The sequence below is a fragment of the Cervus canadensis genome, chromosome 20, assembly GCF_019320065.1.
Source record: "Cervus canadensis isolate Bull #8, Minnesota chromosome 20, ASM1932006v1, whole genome shotgun sequence".
NCBI lineage: Eukaryota > Metazoa > Chordata > Mammalia > Artiodactyla > Cervidae > Cervus > Cervus canadensis.
The window spans coordinates 31,574,144-31,589,172 of record NC_057405.1 but is presented as its reverse complement, the minus strand read 5'-3'; the positions used below and the strand labels follow the sequence as shown (position 1 = coordinate 31,589,172).

The 15,029-nt window shown below is 40.2% G+C and overlaps 1 protein-coding gene across 4 annotated transcripts in view; it reads left to right on the top strand.

The window, feature by feature from the left end:
• The first annotated feature begins 4,310 nt into the window (after nt 1–4,310).
• Nucleotides 4,311–15,029, top strand: part of HMGN3 (high mobility group nucleosomal binding domain 3) — a 33,519-nt gene continuing 22,800 nt past the window's right edge. The window contains exon 1 of one of the 4 annotated variants that reach the window (XM_043439350.1): nt 4,311–4,545. In XM_043439350.1, the coding sequence (XP_043295285.1) occupies nt 4,315–4,545 (231 nt within the window). In that variant the 5' untranslated portion in view covers nt 4,311–4,314. The remainder of the gene's footprint in view (nt 4,546–15,029) is intronic. The other 3 variants (XM_043439348.1, XM_043439349.1, XM_043439351.1) reach the window with 3 other exon arrangements.

The window sequence follows — 15,029 nt, the reverse complement described above, 5'->3', positions numbered from 1 at the left end:
AGGTCCTACTTTTGAGGTGTGTTAATTTTAGAGCTTTCAAAGATATACAATCTAAGTACCAGCATTCAGGCCCAGACTAGAATTCTCAAATTCTACTGTAAAAAACACACGAGAAGCTTGTTTGAAACGTATATTCCCAAATCCAGCCATTAAAAGATCCTGATTCAGTAAACTGGGGTTAGAGTGATGGAACCCCACAAACGTCACAAAGAACTTCGACTCTTTGTGACCCAGGAACTGTTGGCCACCAGGCTTCTCTGTCCATGGAATTTTCCAGGCAAGAATATTGGAGCAGGTTGCCGTTTCCTACTCCAGGGGATCCTCCCGACCCAGGGATTGAACTTGAGTCTCTTGTACCTGCTGCATTGGCAGGCGGGTTCTTTACCACTGCACCACCCGGGAAGCCATGGACCGTTCTAGTTACTTTGTAAAAACTATGGTCTCTTCAAAAAAAAAGCACTCAGTCCAATTAGAGACCTGACTGATAACAATACCAACAACGACGACCAAGGAGTACTCTTTTGTCACCTCTTGTTCATTGACTTCTGGAGTTCTTTGGCCTATTCACTGAAGAACAGTAACTTATCCAGGAATTACAGGTCTATCAGGAGCAACAAAATATGATTCTTCTTCTGATTTCTCCACAGCTGCCATTACTTTGAGCAAAACCTGCCTGTGCCTGCCTGAAAGAGGGAAGGAGGGACAGAAAAAGGAGGTGACCCCTTCCTTTCAAATTTTCTTTTCAAGATTCGAAGATGAAGCATCTTTCCTCCAGAGGAAGAAATTGCTGGAGCCCCCAAATCCACAAGATTCATTAGGGCAATTATTGTTCAGTCACTCAGCTGTGCCCAACTCTTTGCGACCCCATGGACTGCAGCACGCCAGGCTTCCCTGTCCTTCACCATCTCCTGGAGTTTGCTCAAACTCACGTCCATTGAGTTGGTGATGCCATCCAACCATCTCATCCTCTGTTGTCCCCTTCTTCTCCCTTTAATCCTTCCCAGCATCAGGGTCCTTTCCAATGAGCCGGCTCTTCACATCAGGTGGCCAAAGTATTGGAGCTTCAGCTTCAGAATCAGTCCTTCCAATGAATATTTATTAGGGCTGTGCAGTAGCTTCAAGGTTTTTCACCACGACCCTTCCTAAAAATAACCTAGAACACACACACACATACACACTCCACATATGTGTATCTATGTGTGGCATGTGTTTACATGGAAACATATGGAAAATGGAAACACTTTCTAAAACACGACTTACCTTTATCATCTGAAGTGCACTCTAGTATTTTCTACCCTCTGCCCTTTTTTCTTTTCCCTTCTCCCTCCCCTACCTTCTTTAATGACAGTCATGGTACCATATATGGTTTCACCTTGGTGTTTGAAAAGTGCGGGGGTCCACGTAAGATTCCAACCATTATGGGAAGGAAAGAAGGGGAGGAGAGCTGGAACTGGAAAAGAGGTCTGTTCACTCATTCTTCCTTCTTCCTTCCTCAGGCAGTAACCCTCTTCATTTATCCTTTGTCTATCTTGGCTAAAACAGCACCCACAACCTACAGAGAAGACTTTACAGTCTTAGAGGTTGATCGGTCAAAGTAAGTGAAACACTCAGAGGAATTTACTGATAAACCAAGGAGTCTCCTCTTACTAGGTTGGCCTTCTCGCTGTCTTGCAGAGGGCATGCTCACTTCTGCTTGGCTGTCTTTACCTTCTAATCTGGAATCGCAGCTACCTGCAAAATCATCCTCCTTGCCTGCCTCCTCACCCCCAGGGCTGCCAGTGAAGGCTATTGAAGGTACAGGGCGAGCTCTCCCTTCCCTAACATCCTGCTCAGGCAGGTACAAGTGCCTTCAAAGTAAAAAGAACCAATGCTGTTATTTATTTTTACAACTAAAGCTATTACTCTCATCACTTGTAAATGAATTCTGGGGCTCAAAGGACCCACGGTCCCCACAATCAACCCTCTTTATCTAATTAGCAATGCTCATTTTCATTGAATGACTATCCACTCCAGTATTCGGGCCTGAAGAATTCCATAAACCAGTGCCACTATTTAATTATATGCAGTAAAACCAGTCACAATTGTGTTTGCTGTTGTTGGTTGAGTGGTTAGTCTTGACAAACATCAACTAAAGCAGCCAACTTCATGAATCACTTTTCATCACAGAGGGGAAAAAATAAATCACTCCAGGCCCACCTTTGTTGTGACATTTTATCTCCATAAAGAAAAACAATTCAACCCAGATTTCAAGTGCTACTCAGCATCCTTCCCACACATACCTTATTTTAAAATGTTTTCATTGGTTTAAAAAGCATTTTGCAAGGACTTCCCTGAAAGTACAGTGGATAAAACTGTGCTTCCAATACAGAGTTTGATCCCTGGTCAGGGGACTGAGACCCTACATGCTGTGTGGTTCGGCCAAAACAAAATTTTTTAATTAAAAAAATAAAAATAAAAAGCACTTTGCAAGTTAACTCTCTTTCAAAACAATTTCATTATAAATTAATTACCATGGTAAAATTATAAACAAGTTCCATCCAGTGCTGAAGCAAAGAACTGGTTTTATCCCAGTTCTTTTGAGTGTATTGTGATCCACTGAACACCTGAAAATAAGGAGACTATCAAAAAACAATTGGGATCATGTCAAAAGTAGACAAGCACTAATTTGAAAAAAGTCTCTCACATTGGAGCAATATGAGTATGAAAAAAAGTAATAATGGCAACAGATTGAAGCATGCCAAAAAAATATCCATGCCAAAAAATCCATGTGTTCCTAAAGATATTACAAAAAAGAATGTCATTGATCACTTCTGCAGTTTTCTAGGATACTAATTCATTATTGTGAGAATTAACAAAGAAAAATGTCAAGCATTAAAATTAATTACTTGATGATGCTATTTAATACATATTTGTAGCCTTTGTGTAATTAAAGTGGATTTGGCCATATTTGTAGTGTAAGGTCTCATTAGTGTTTTCCTATAATGTGAACTTTTGCCTTCCAACATGATTATAAAACTATGTGTAATTTTGCTTTAAAATTTTTCATGTAAGTGGAATTATTCAGTACGGTCTTTTATACTTGCCTTCTTTCACAAAGCATTTTGTTTTTGACATTCAGGTAGGAATATTTTGTTCCTCTTCATCAAGCTGAGTAGTATTCTATTGTATACAGTTACTAAAGTTTGTTTAACCATTCACTAGTGCTTTTCCTGTATCTGTTGAAAAATTATTATTTTTTTCCTTCATTCTATTACTATGTTGAATTACATTGCTTGACTTTCAGATGTTAAACCAATTCTGCATTCCCAGGATAAACTTCACTGCTCATGAAGTCTCATCCTCTTAAATGTTGCTGGATTTAACTTACTAAAAAGAACTTTTCTTTTATTGAGGTAGAGCGATGTAGAATATTATATAGATTCCAAGTATTCAACCTAAATAAAGGCAATTCACAATTTTAAAAATTTACATTTCATTTATAGTTATTTGATTTACTAAAATATTATTCAAGATTTCATGTGTGTGTTTATGAAGGAAATTGCTCTCTAGTTCTCTTTACTTTTGAGGTTTATCACTGGTTATGGTATCAGGGTAAGAATGATTTCATAAAATAAATCCAGAGTGTTTATTTTTTATTTTGTATTAAAATACTTTATATTTTATTTTACATATTTTATATTTATATTTAATCCAGGCACCCAATTCCTATTGAATGCCTTGCAGAACTCTGAGAAATACGTTCCAAAAAATAAAATAATCTTATTTGATCTTGTTCAGTCTTTTTTAATTTCCATAATAAACATACTCCATTCACCTTCAAGCCTAGTTTGCTGGTGACCGAATTAGTAAGCGATATGAAATCAGATTTTAGGAAATTATTCCTAAGCAGTTTTAGGGTTTACTGTCACTAGAAATCTAGAAGGGGAAACTGAGACCCTTAGAGATTGCCAGACTGTCTCAGAGCAGAGTACCTTCCCACTTTCAAAGCTCTGCACCACATAGCACTCATTAGAAGCTTTTACAGGGAACATATAAAATGCTTGCTATGTATACATTTACCTTATAAAGTTAATGTGTCCATCCTTAACTCTTTTTCCTCCTTAGGAAGGCCCACACTTCCTACTCGTGACAATCCAAATAGGGAGCAACAAAACAATGAAACTCCAGGATCCCGTGGCTTGGGGGGTTTACTAGTTGAACTGGGCATGCTCAGTCGCCAGGCAGATTTTTCGGTGAAGTGGAAACTACAACAGCGCGTACCGTGCGCGCGGAGGTGGGCGTGCCCTCGTGGAATTTAGAACGTTGCCGCAGCCAATGGGGCCTCGCGACCGGCTGCCGGGGCTCCTCATTGGAGGAGCGGGGAGACCAGCGAGTAGAGGGCCCCTGGAGGGAGCCGCCGAGGTTGAGGTCCCGGAGGCCGGGCTACGCCAAGACCTGCGCGTGAGCAGCTGCGGCGGCGGCAGCATCCAGCGGCGGTGCCAGCAGTTCCAGCCCGTTGCTTTACTTTTCAGCTGCACGAATACAGTCATTATGCCGAAGAGAAAGGTGAGTCTTATCCAAAAAGATTTCAAAGGCCTTCAGACTGTGAGAAGAGCAAATCTTGCCATTGCTATGGATGGCGCGGAATGCACTCGGTAGTAACTCGGAGGCGGCGATTCTCTTGGCTCCTTCACGCTTGTTTTCAGGTGCCTGTTGCAGATCTTGCTCCCTCCCTCTGTCCTCATCGATCTCGGGATGTTACTTTCTTTCCGGCGACGCGACTTCCCTTCTTTTCGAACTCATTCTAGCCGGAATGGTTTCTACCGCGAACAAGAAGCAAAAGCGCTTTTCACCCCCCCCGCTCCCAGAAGGGGAGTTTTCTTTTTCCAAAACTGCCAGATTGAGGTCGGTGTGCAGGAAAAAGCTGCGAGACGCGGGGGAGGGGAGGGGTAACAACTAACACGCACAGGGAGATCGGAAATGAATCCAGTAAGTCGGGCAGATGTCGGGGTTATTCCCTTGTGGGCCGTGCCCACGCCGGTGCGCCGCGAAGGCGCTCAGGCCACGAGAGAGGGAAAGCCATGTTTTCCCTGTTTTAACGGAGCGCTCACCCCGCTGCCGCCCCCGCTGCAGACCCGTATTGTACCCACTCCAGTGTCGGGCAGGGCCGGGCGGCTGGACCTGCGTGCAGTTGGCGGCAGGGACTCGCGGAGTTGGCCCTGCGCAGGAGCGGGACGCCGCCGGGGGCGCGCGCAACTGTGGTTGCAAAGGGCAGGGGTCACCGGGCCCGATTCGGCGACCCGAACCCACACTCGGTCCGGGAAGGCGGGCTCCGCGTGCTCTCGCGCCCCTGGGTGCGGAGGGGGCACCGGGGGTCCCTCCTGGAGGGCCATTATGTGTCCCCTTCCGCGCAGGCCCCGGACACCCAAGTGACTCGCACCGGGTACGCACGTTTCCCTCGGAGTCCGGCTGCGACTTGTCATTGTCCCAGGGAGGGAAGGGAAGGCTTTCCTCCACCCCGAGGAGAAACTGCAGTGTGGCGGCTGTTGCTAAGAAAATACTTTGCACCCTCCCACCGCCTGGCCTCGCGTGTCCAACAGTGTTAAGCAGTGAGGGTGTTAAATTGGAAGCAAAAGGGCAAATAGTATGTTGCTCTATCAGTTAAAGATGGTGGAATGATTTGTGTTTGTAAGTGATCTCATTATTTTCAAAATCTTGCAGCTTTAAAAATACAGAGGCTTTTGCCTTTTTATCTGTCTTAGAAGTTAGTGAAAACTTGTCTCTTCCATTTGCAAAAAAAAATAATTAAAAGCTTTTTTTTTTAAATCTTAAGAGTTTATTGTGCACATACTATATGCCTCATACTGTGGGCGGGGTTTGATTTAACGTCGCATTTAATCCTCAGAACCCCTTGAGATGTGGTACTGCCATTGAACTGGGGCTCTAAGACAGGAATTACCTAAGGGTCTCAGCTACCAATAACTAGTACCAAAGGTTTAATTAGATGCTGTAGGTAAAGGCCTTACTTTCAGACATTGTTTACTCATTCTCTTTTATTTACTCATTCATGGGTGGCGAAGAGGAATTTGAAATGCGAAGAAACGCCCAGCCTGAGAAGATGGATGGCATGTTAAGAGTACTAATACTTTAGATTCATTAGTTAAATTTAATTATTATGAAAGTATGGTTTTTCCAGTACTACAATGAGGATATTAGAATGATGCCACCATTTTTGGCATTTAATCTTTGGTTTAATGATGAGGTTGGGAATTCCAGTAGAGTCACCAAGAACTGGGTTCCAGAGTGAGTTGATATCATCTCCATTCTGGGAATTATTAACAAAGGTAGACAAATAGTTAGATTGTACAAATTCTTTATTATAAGAGATCCTGATGTGCTGGAATCCTGTTGTCCAGGAGTCAGAGTTGGTGAAACCATTACTCTTACTTATTCTCAGTGCCCTCCTCTCTTAAGGGAACAGAAGGGGAGAACAGAAGAGCAGTAGAGAAACTGGGTTTTGATTATTGTTTTATTTCCCTAGAAAGCAGAGAAGCAGCTATCCAGGCATCCTGGCACTGAGGGTGGACCTGTATGCAGGCACCTATGTGTCAGTCTTCTTTGGAGACAGGACACCTCTCCTTGATTAATAGAAATTCTTTTCATCTATACATACAGCTCAAAGACCTGGGCTGTTACTTGGATAGGAGCAACCACAAATTAAACGTGGCTCCCATAGCCATCCCCTTCACCAGGCAAACCTTGATGCTGCCTCATAGAACCCTGGAACTGCCTCATGGAACCCTGGGGTTCCCTGAAACTTACATAGGAAACTATAGTCATTAGATGAAGCCTGCTTAGGTGCAAAGAAGAGAACTGGAGACAATCTGTGCGTTGCTCTTCGAGATCTGTAAAGCTGGGGTATCTGCCAAAGCATTTACATACTACTCCGTGATATTTTTTTTAGCTAAAGCACTGCCTGTTTTACATTGTAAGTTTTCAAAGTGCCCTCACAATATTTTTGTTTGTTTGTTTACCTTCTTGGCCCTTTTTTTCCAACTTTTTCCAGAAATCAAGAAATGTTATTTAATGAGCACTGTTGAGGCTGCAGAGGAAGAAATGGCACTAACAAAGTCAGTAGAAGCATCTGGAATCCTAGCACTGCTTGAATGCCATAGGAAGACAAAGTTTGCCCTCATGGAGCTTATGTTTAATTTGATGAGTAATGGGCACGAAACAATTGAATAATATTAAACCTGTATATAGGTCCCAGAATTTATAGTATAGATTCCAAAAACTGTAGGATAGATAAGGAAAGAGGTTGAATTGGGGCCAGTCTTGAAAGTGTATGTATGTGGGGGAGACTCAAATATACAAAGAAAAAAATCAGTCATTTTCTGTTTTCAGGCATTTGAATGCCTCTTCTGATTGTATCTAACGTGACCTGGCCTCAGGTTATATGCCTTGAAGGTCATAGTGTCCACATTAATATAAAACGTTTTTACGGCATTTCTTTTTTTTAAATACTTTATTATTTTAAAAAAAATTTTTATCCAGTTATAAAGGTTACGTTCCATTTACAGTTACTGCAGAATATTAACTGTAGTCCCTGTGTTGTACAATACATCCTTGAGCCTGTCTTACCTTTATGAGTTTTCTCTGTATCTTTGTGTGGTAGTCATAGCTGCATGAAAACACGTGGTTTTTGGAACTGCAATAGTATTTTTCGATGAATATATCACTCAGTAGCGACGAGTTCTTCAGTTAGTGTTACATTTCTTCCTGAGTCAGTGAGATTTAAATAAAGTTGTGTTTCCTGTATTCATTACCTAATGGGTAATGAGTGACCACCCACTAATAGTGAATGGAGCAGCAGGGAAAATGATAATATTTCTGGACTCAGGTGGTGGTGGGACAGTGAGTGACTGAGTTCTAGACTTTTCCGGTCAGACATCCACGAATGCCTGATCTCGTTGAATGCAGTGATCACGTTGTTACGGAATGACCTGATGGTCTACAAAGAGGCCTCAGCCAACGAGCCCTCGAGCCATCGTCCTGGCATGACTAGCAGCAGCAGGCACATTTTCCCATCCTTCTTTTTATTTTTCCAATTCCTCATCACTGGAACTACTGGAAGTGTCAAGTGTATCACATCAGAAGTTTTCTCTAATGAGACAATTTTGCAGGAATTTGGGATGTCAACACTAGTCTCTTCACCCGTGAAGGTTTAAGGCAGAAAAGTCCATCTGCCTACAGCTTTGAGATTTGAAAGTATGTTTTATCTCTTTTCATAAAATAGAAAAGCCCAGTAACACTGGGCTTGGGACAGGGGATGCTTACCTAACAGTACTCAAGGTTTCTGGTTAATGTTTCAAAAGAAGATTGTATATTATAACACCAGAGACAGACTCTGTAAATAAAAATAGATAAATTTGACTACATGAAAATGAATATGTCAGTATGGCAAAGAAAAAGAAAACCCTGTTAACAAAATTTTAAAACTCATGAAAAACTGGGAAAAAATAGTTCTACCACATACCACTGAAAAAAGTGTGCTACTTTAAAAAAGATGAAAAGATGTCCTTATGAAATAGATGTATATCCTTATAAGAAAATAACAGACCCAATAGATGAAAATGTTTACTTTAACTAGAAATCAAATAAATGTATATATCATTAAGAATAATGAGATGTGAGTTTTTAAAAACAGTGTGGTTTTAAAGAAAAAGATTGTGTCACTGTGCAGTGCTGAGTGACACATTTAAGCAACTCTCAAGCAATATGCATGGGGCTATGATTCTCTTAGAAAAAAGGTTTATTGAGGTATGATGTACTTACCATAGAGTCCATTTATCTATACAAAGTATACGGATCAGTGACTTTTAATACATTTTTAGAGTTGTGTAACATTTCTATAGTCCTGTTTTAAACCACTTCCATCACTCCAGAAAGGTCTTCTCCATTGTTTGCAGACATTCCCTACTCCCACCCCAGTCCTAGGCAGCCACTGATTACTATCTCTATAGATTTGCTTTTTCTAGAAATTTTATATAAAAGGAATCAGACAATATGTCGTCTAATTGTGTCTGGTTTCTTTCACTCAGCACAATGATTTTGAGGTCCATCCATAGAGTAGCATGTATCCGTACTCCATTCTTTTTTTATTGCCTAATAGTAGTCCGTTGTATGAATTTCCGACTTTTTGTTTATCCTTTCACAGGTTGATAGACATCTGAATTGTTTTAATTTTGAATTGTTATAAATAATGCTGTCACAAATATTTATATGTAAGTCTTTGCATGGACATATTTTCATTTTCTCTTGGGAAGTTTCCTAAGGGTGGAACTGACAGGTGGTATGAAAGTCTATATTTAATGATTTAAGAAAGTTCCAAACTGATTTTGATGGTAATTGTATCATCAGTGCATGAGGGTTCCAGTTTTCTCTGCATCTGTGCTCATAGCTAATATTGTTGGGGTTTTTTGCTTGTAGCTTTTTAATTAGCCTAATTTACATTTCCATAATAAGTAATGATGATGAGCATCTTTTCATTTGTTTACTAGCATAATAGATACCTTAGGTGAAATGTCTATTCAAATGTTTTGCCCATTTTTAAATTGGATTTTCATCTTATTATTGATTTGTAAGAGTTCTTTATATATTCTGGATACAAGTCCTTTATCATAAATAATTTATAGGTCTTTCCTTCCAATCTGTGGCTTTTTAAAAAGTATTGTCTTGATGTCTTTGAAAGAACAGAAGTTTTTTTAATTTTGATGAAATCTGTTTAACATCTTATCTAATAAATCTTTGCCTAATCTAAGGTCACAGATATTTACTTCTAGAAGTTTTATAATTTTAGCCCTGATATTTAGGTCTATGATCCATTTTGAGTTAAATTTGTAAATAGTGTGAGATAAGGGTTTCAGTTTTATATTATTTTTGTTTTGGTATATGTGGATATCTACTTGTCACAGCACCAATTGTTAAAAAAGACCATCCTTTTTCACTGAGGTGCTTATGCACCTTTATCGAAAATCAGTTCATCATAAATGTAAAGGTTTGATGTCTGTGCTCTGAATTGTGTTCATAATCTATATATTTAATTCATATGTTAATACCATGTTAAAATGGTATAGTAAGATTTGATACTGGTAATGTCAGTCTCTCACTATGTTCTTTTTAAAAATTGTTTTGGCTTTCATACAGATTTTTGAATCAGCTTGTAAATTTCTACAGCATGCCTTCCATGATTTTAATAGGGCTTGAATTGAATCTATAAGTTGGTTTGGGCTTCCCCAGTGGCTCAGTGGTAAAGAATCTGCCTGCAATGCAGGAGATGCAGGACACATGGGTTGTGTCCCTGGGTTAGGAAGATATCCTGGAAGAGGAAATGGGAACCCACTCCAGTATTCTTGCCTGGAAAATCCCATGGACAAAGGAGACTGGCGGGCTGCAGTCCATAGGGTCACAAAGAGTCAGACACGAGTGAAGTGACTGAGCATGCACGCATGCAATCTTGAGCTACCCAGTCTGAATGTGAAAGGGCCTGACACGTAGTATGCCATCCATAAATACTGCTGAGTTTGAGTTGATAACGTCTATGAAACCTACATTTGAGTAAAGGCTCCAAAACATCAGGGTTATACATTTTATTCAGCCCTTCACTCACTTCATGTGAAATAAACATTTATCAAGCATCACCTTAATGCAGAGTACCATCACCTTGGGAAAGTAAGTGAATGATTGACATTACAAACTCTTTCTGAAATGAGTGAGTAAAGGCCCTTGTTTTTAAGGATCTTTCAGTCTGACAGTGTAATTAATATAAATATGACAGTGTTTATAATTCATGGCAAGGAGTGATAGTGAGCCACAAGAGAAACTCTGAGCTCTAAACATTCACAAGTTTGGCCAGACTGAATGTCCAAACAAAAAACACTGACAAAAAGTTGTTAAAAGGGTTGTGGGGGTTACTTTGTTTTTTTAATCTCAAGGGGATCATTGCTAGTTTGTTAATAGAGGTCGTCTGTGAAGTCTTGCTTTCTTTGCAGTAGAAGAAAGTTAAATTCAAGGCCTGTTATATTCATAGCAATTGAGGTTAGATTGTGCACAATAGGTACCCTCTCTCATTAGTGAAGATTCTGTGACTTCCTGGCCCCATGCTTTTCTTGTAGCCACCCTCTGATGTTTAAAAGGTGAGGACCATGTTTCTAAATTGACATATATTGTTTGATTGATTGCCTAATTTTGAATTAATTTTGTAGTCCTTCTAATTTCACTTGACCATGCAGTGTTTGATGGCTCTGGTCTTTTCTTAATTCCCGCCACAGCACCTAGCACAGGTACTATACCTGTTGGTTGAACAAGTGCGTGAATGAATCGTTTTCAAGAAAAGAAAGGAGTAACTTGAATTACTTCATGTCTTTGTTGGGGAGATCGTCCAGTTTGACCTGGCTTTACTGTTTACTAGCTGTATGTTTTAGGGCAGGTTGCTTAACTCTGTAAGCCTCTCAGTTCTCAGGTCTCTCAGACTCCGGTTCCTCATCTGCAAAACTGGGCTAAAAATATATGCTACCTTGTTGGGTTATTGGAGACATTAAATGAGGTGGTGAATGCAAAGTTCTCAGCACAGGGCCTAGCATGTGTGAAACAGTCAATAGATATTCCATATTGTGAGACCGGTTTTTGTTTTTAATTGATGTATAGTTGATTTACAGTGTTGTGTTAAATTTCTGCTATATAGGAAAGTGCTTTATGTGTATATATCTATCTTTACACATAGGAATATATATATATATGTACTTGTCCATTATGGTTTATCATAGGATACTGAATGATAATTTTTAATTATTAAGAGAATTGCAGTGAAATAATAGCCTTGTAGTGATCCAAGCTTTTATTTTACAGGAGGACCAGTGGCACATAGATCTCACCTGTATGTCCAATTAACTGCAATTATAGAAGTCACTGTTCAACAATCAGATAACAAATGTAGTGTTTTTAAGAGAACAGAAGCTTTCATCTGGTGTATTTTTACATGGTTGATTTTTCTCACAGAAAAAAATTACGCTTAAAAATATCACCATATAACATTAAAATTCCCTTGGCAAATCAGTTATCAGGTGATCCATTTTCCCTATATTTTTCCCCTAAAGCACTGCCTTTGTTTACACCAAATTTAAATATATTCCACTTTCCTGCAGGTTACAGTTTGGAAATGGTGACTGACATAAGGACCATTTAAGCTGTCTGCTTTCAGAGCACCTAGTGTGTTGAAATACGACGGTAGTCTCCTGAGTAATTTGAAAATCAGTGTTGAAGATAACAAACCAAATCAAAATGTTGAATTTTTTCCCCCCACTGGCTGCTTATTTATTGTGTACTTCACTGCCTTCTTAGAAGAGTTCAATCGAATCATGTATTGGACGCTGGTCAAGGTGTTTATTGAGTCCAGTATTTTTACATCTTGTGGGCATATCCAGAAAACAGGGCCATTTAAATCTGCCCAAAGCAAATGCTTGTTCAGTCACAGAAAGTAAATGATATGCATAATCAGAAGTAGGGAGGTAGAGAAAAAAGGCTTTAAATCTCAAAATTGGTTCCAAAATTTAATATTTTAAGAGAAACTTACCAGTAACAACATATGCATATATTTATTACCATTAAACGTTAAATAGCTACCATTTATTGAATGCCTGGCTGAGCTTTGTACTTTATAGTCATTAGACACCTTCTTTTAAATAAAAATATGTGAAGTTGTTAGAGATAAACCTGGGTGGGAAGCATTATGGAGTAATTTCATATTATTTCACTTTATTCTCCCTGCAGTTCTGCAAGGCTGGCCTCGTCTGACAGAGTATGATACTGACAGCCACAATAAATAACATTTAGGTGGCTTTCTATGACTCAGGCACTGTTCCCAATACTTTGCATTAATAAGCTGAATCATCTAAGCACCCGATCAGGTGTGTTCTCCATGACATCTTCAGAGGTAGGGGGTGGCCGAGCCAGATCTGCCTGCAGTCTGTGTCCTGAACCACGGAGCCTGCAGCTGGTCTCAGCCCCAGACACAGTGAGAAAACTGGGACTTAGTCAGATGAAGGCATTTCCCCTGGGTCACATAGCTGGGAAGTGACAGAACTAGGAATTCCACCCCAGCCCTCAAGCATTTTGCTCCTAACTGTGACACCACAGTATTTCCCGTACATGTTCATTTCTGATAATCTCAGGTGGTAGTCGATGTTCAGTTTCTCAAAGTTGTGTCCGACTCTTTGTGACCCCATGGACTGAAGCATGACAGGTTTCCCTGTCCTTCACTATCTCCCGGAGTTTGCTTAAATTCACATCCACTGAGTCAGTGATAGGTATTTGTATTTAAATAAAGGCACTCAATGAATGAAACAAGAAAGACTCAAGAGTTATGTAAACAAGTGTGTCCATCTGTTTAAAATATTGTCTTTATTAAGATATAGGCTGATGCCATTGCTTCTAGGCACCAGTCAGAAGTTACCCCACAAGTCATTATTATCTGTGATCACACCCTAAGGCTGCCCTCAGGGTCCAGACCTCTGGCTTCTGAAAGATGCACATTATCATGAAGCCTTCTGGGCATTTCAGGAACTAATGGTCCGTAGGCTCCTACACAAGGCATATATGTGAAGTTTCCATCCCTAAGCATTGGCATCTTCGAGTGTTGAGAGTCTAAAACTTCATATTTTCTCTTAATTCCACCATGAACTGGTGGACTTACTATTTCCAAGGTGTATTGTCTTCATTGTTATATTTTCAGACAACAGGGATATTCGCCTGTAAATACATGTAAATACACTAGCATCAGTTTCAGTTCAGTCCCTCAGTCGCGTCCGACTCTTTGCGACCCCATGGACTGCACACCAGGCTCCCCTGTCCATTAGCAACCACCAGAGCTTGCTCAAACCCACGTCCATCGAGTTGGTGATGCCATCCAACCGTCTCATCCTCTGTCGTCCCCTTCTCCTCCTGCCTTCAGTCTTTCCCAGCATCAGGGTCTTTTCTAATACTTCAATTAAAAAAAAATACCGGCCTCACGATATGGAACATCCATTGACTGATTCACATATGCCAGGCCCTGTGCTAAGAACTTTGCATTCACCATCTCATTTAATGTCTCCAGTAACCCAACATGGTAGAATATATTTTTGGCCCAGTTTTGCAGATGAGGAATCTGAGTCTCAGAGACCTGAGAACCCTATGAACACTTGCATATTATACAGTAATATTGACAGATTGTGGAGAAGGCAATGGTGACCCACGCCACTACTCTTGCCTGGAAAATCCCATGGACAGAGGGGCCTGGTAGGCTGCAGTCCATGGAGACACGACTGAGCGACTTCACTTTCACTTTTCACTTTCATGCACTGGAGAAGGAAATGGCAACCCACTCCAGTGTTCTTGCCTGGAGAATCCCAGGGACAGAGGATCGCAAAGAGTCGGACACGGCTGAAGCAGCAGCATTGACAGGTTGTAATACGTATACGAAGCCCCCATTGCTTAGGCATTGGATTTAAAAAAACAAGCAAGTGCTTTTGTGTTTGGAACTCAAAATAAGAATAAAAGCCTCATAGCTTGGAAAAGCTGTTGGACCTAGAACTGAATGGATTTTTATTTCAGAGTTGTGGATTACCAGTTGATTAGTGTTTTAAAAGTTATTTTTAAAAGGTGTGAAGTGACATTATTTTAAAGTTACGTCTTTTATTAATTTGACCCCATACACAGATAAATACAAAGTTTACCCCCAGAGGTGTTTTTTTTTTTCTTTTCTTTTCTATCTTTCTCTTTTTGGTTATAAGCTGTGGCTTTTTACAATACTGGACACAATTAGTTAAATTCTACTTTGTGGGAAGTTGCTGTGAGTCCTAAACCCAGTGTGTGTCAGAGGTAAACACACCAAAGACTTGAGTGTGAAGCTTACAAGACTTCTGATGTTCCATATATGTGCCATAGAATACATTTTTGAACTGTATCTTTTCTGTCTACTCTTCATTGCTTTCCTTTATCTCTTCTTTTATTTA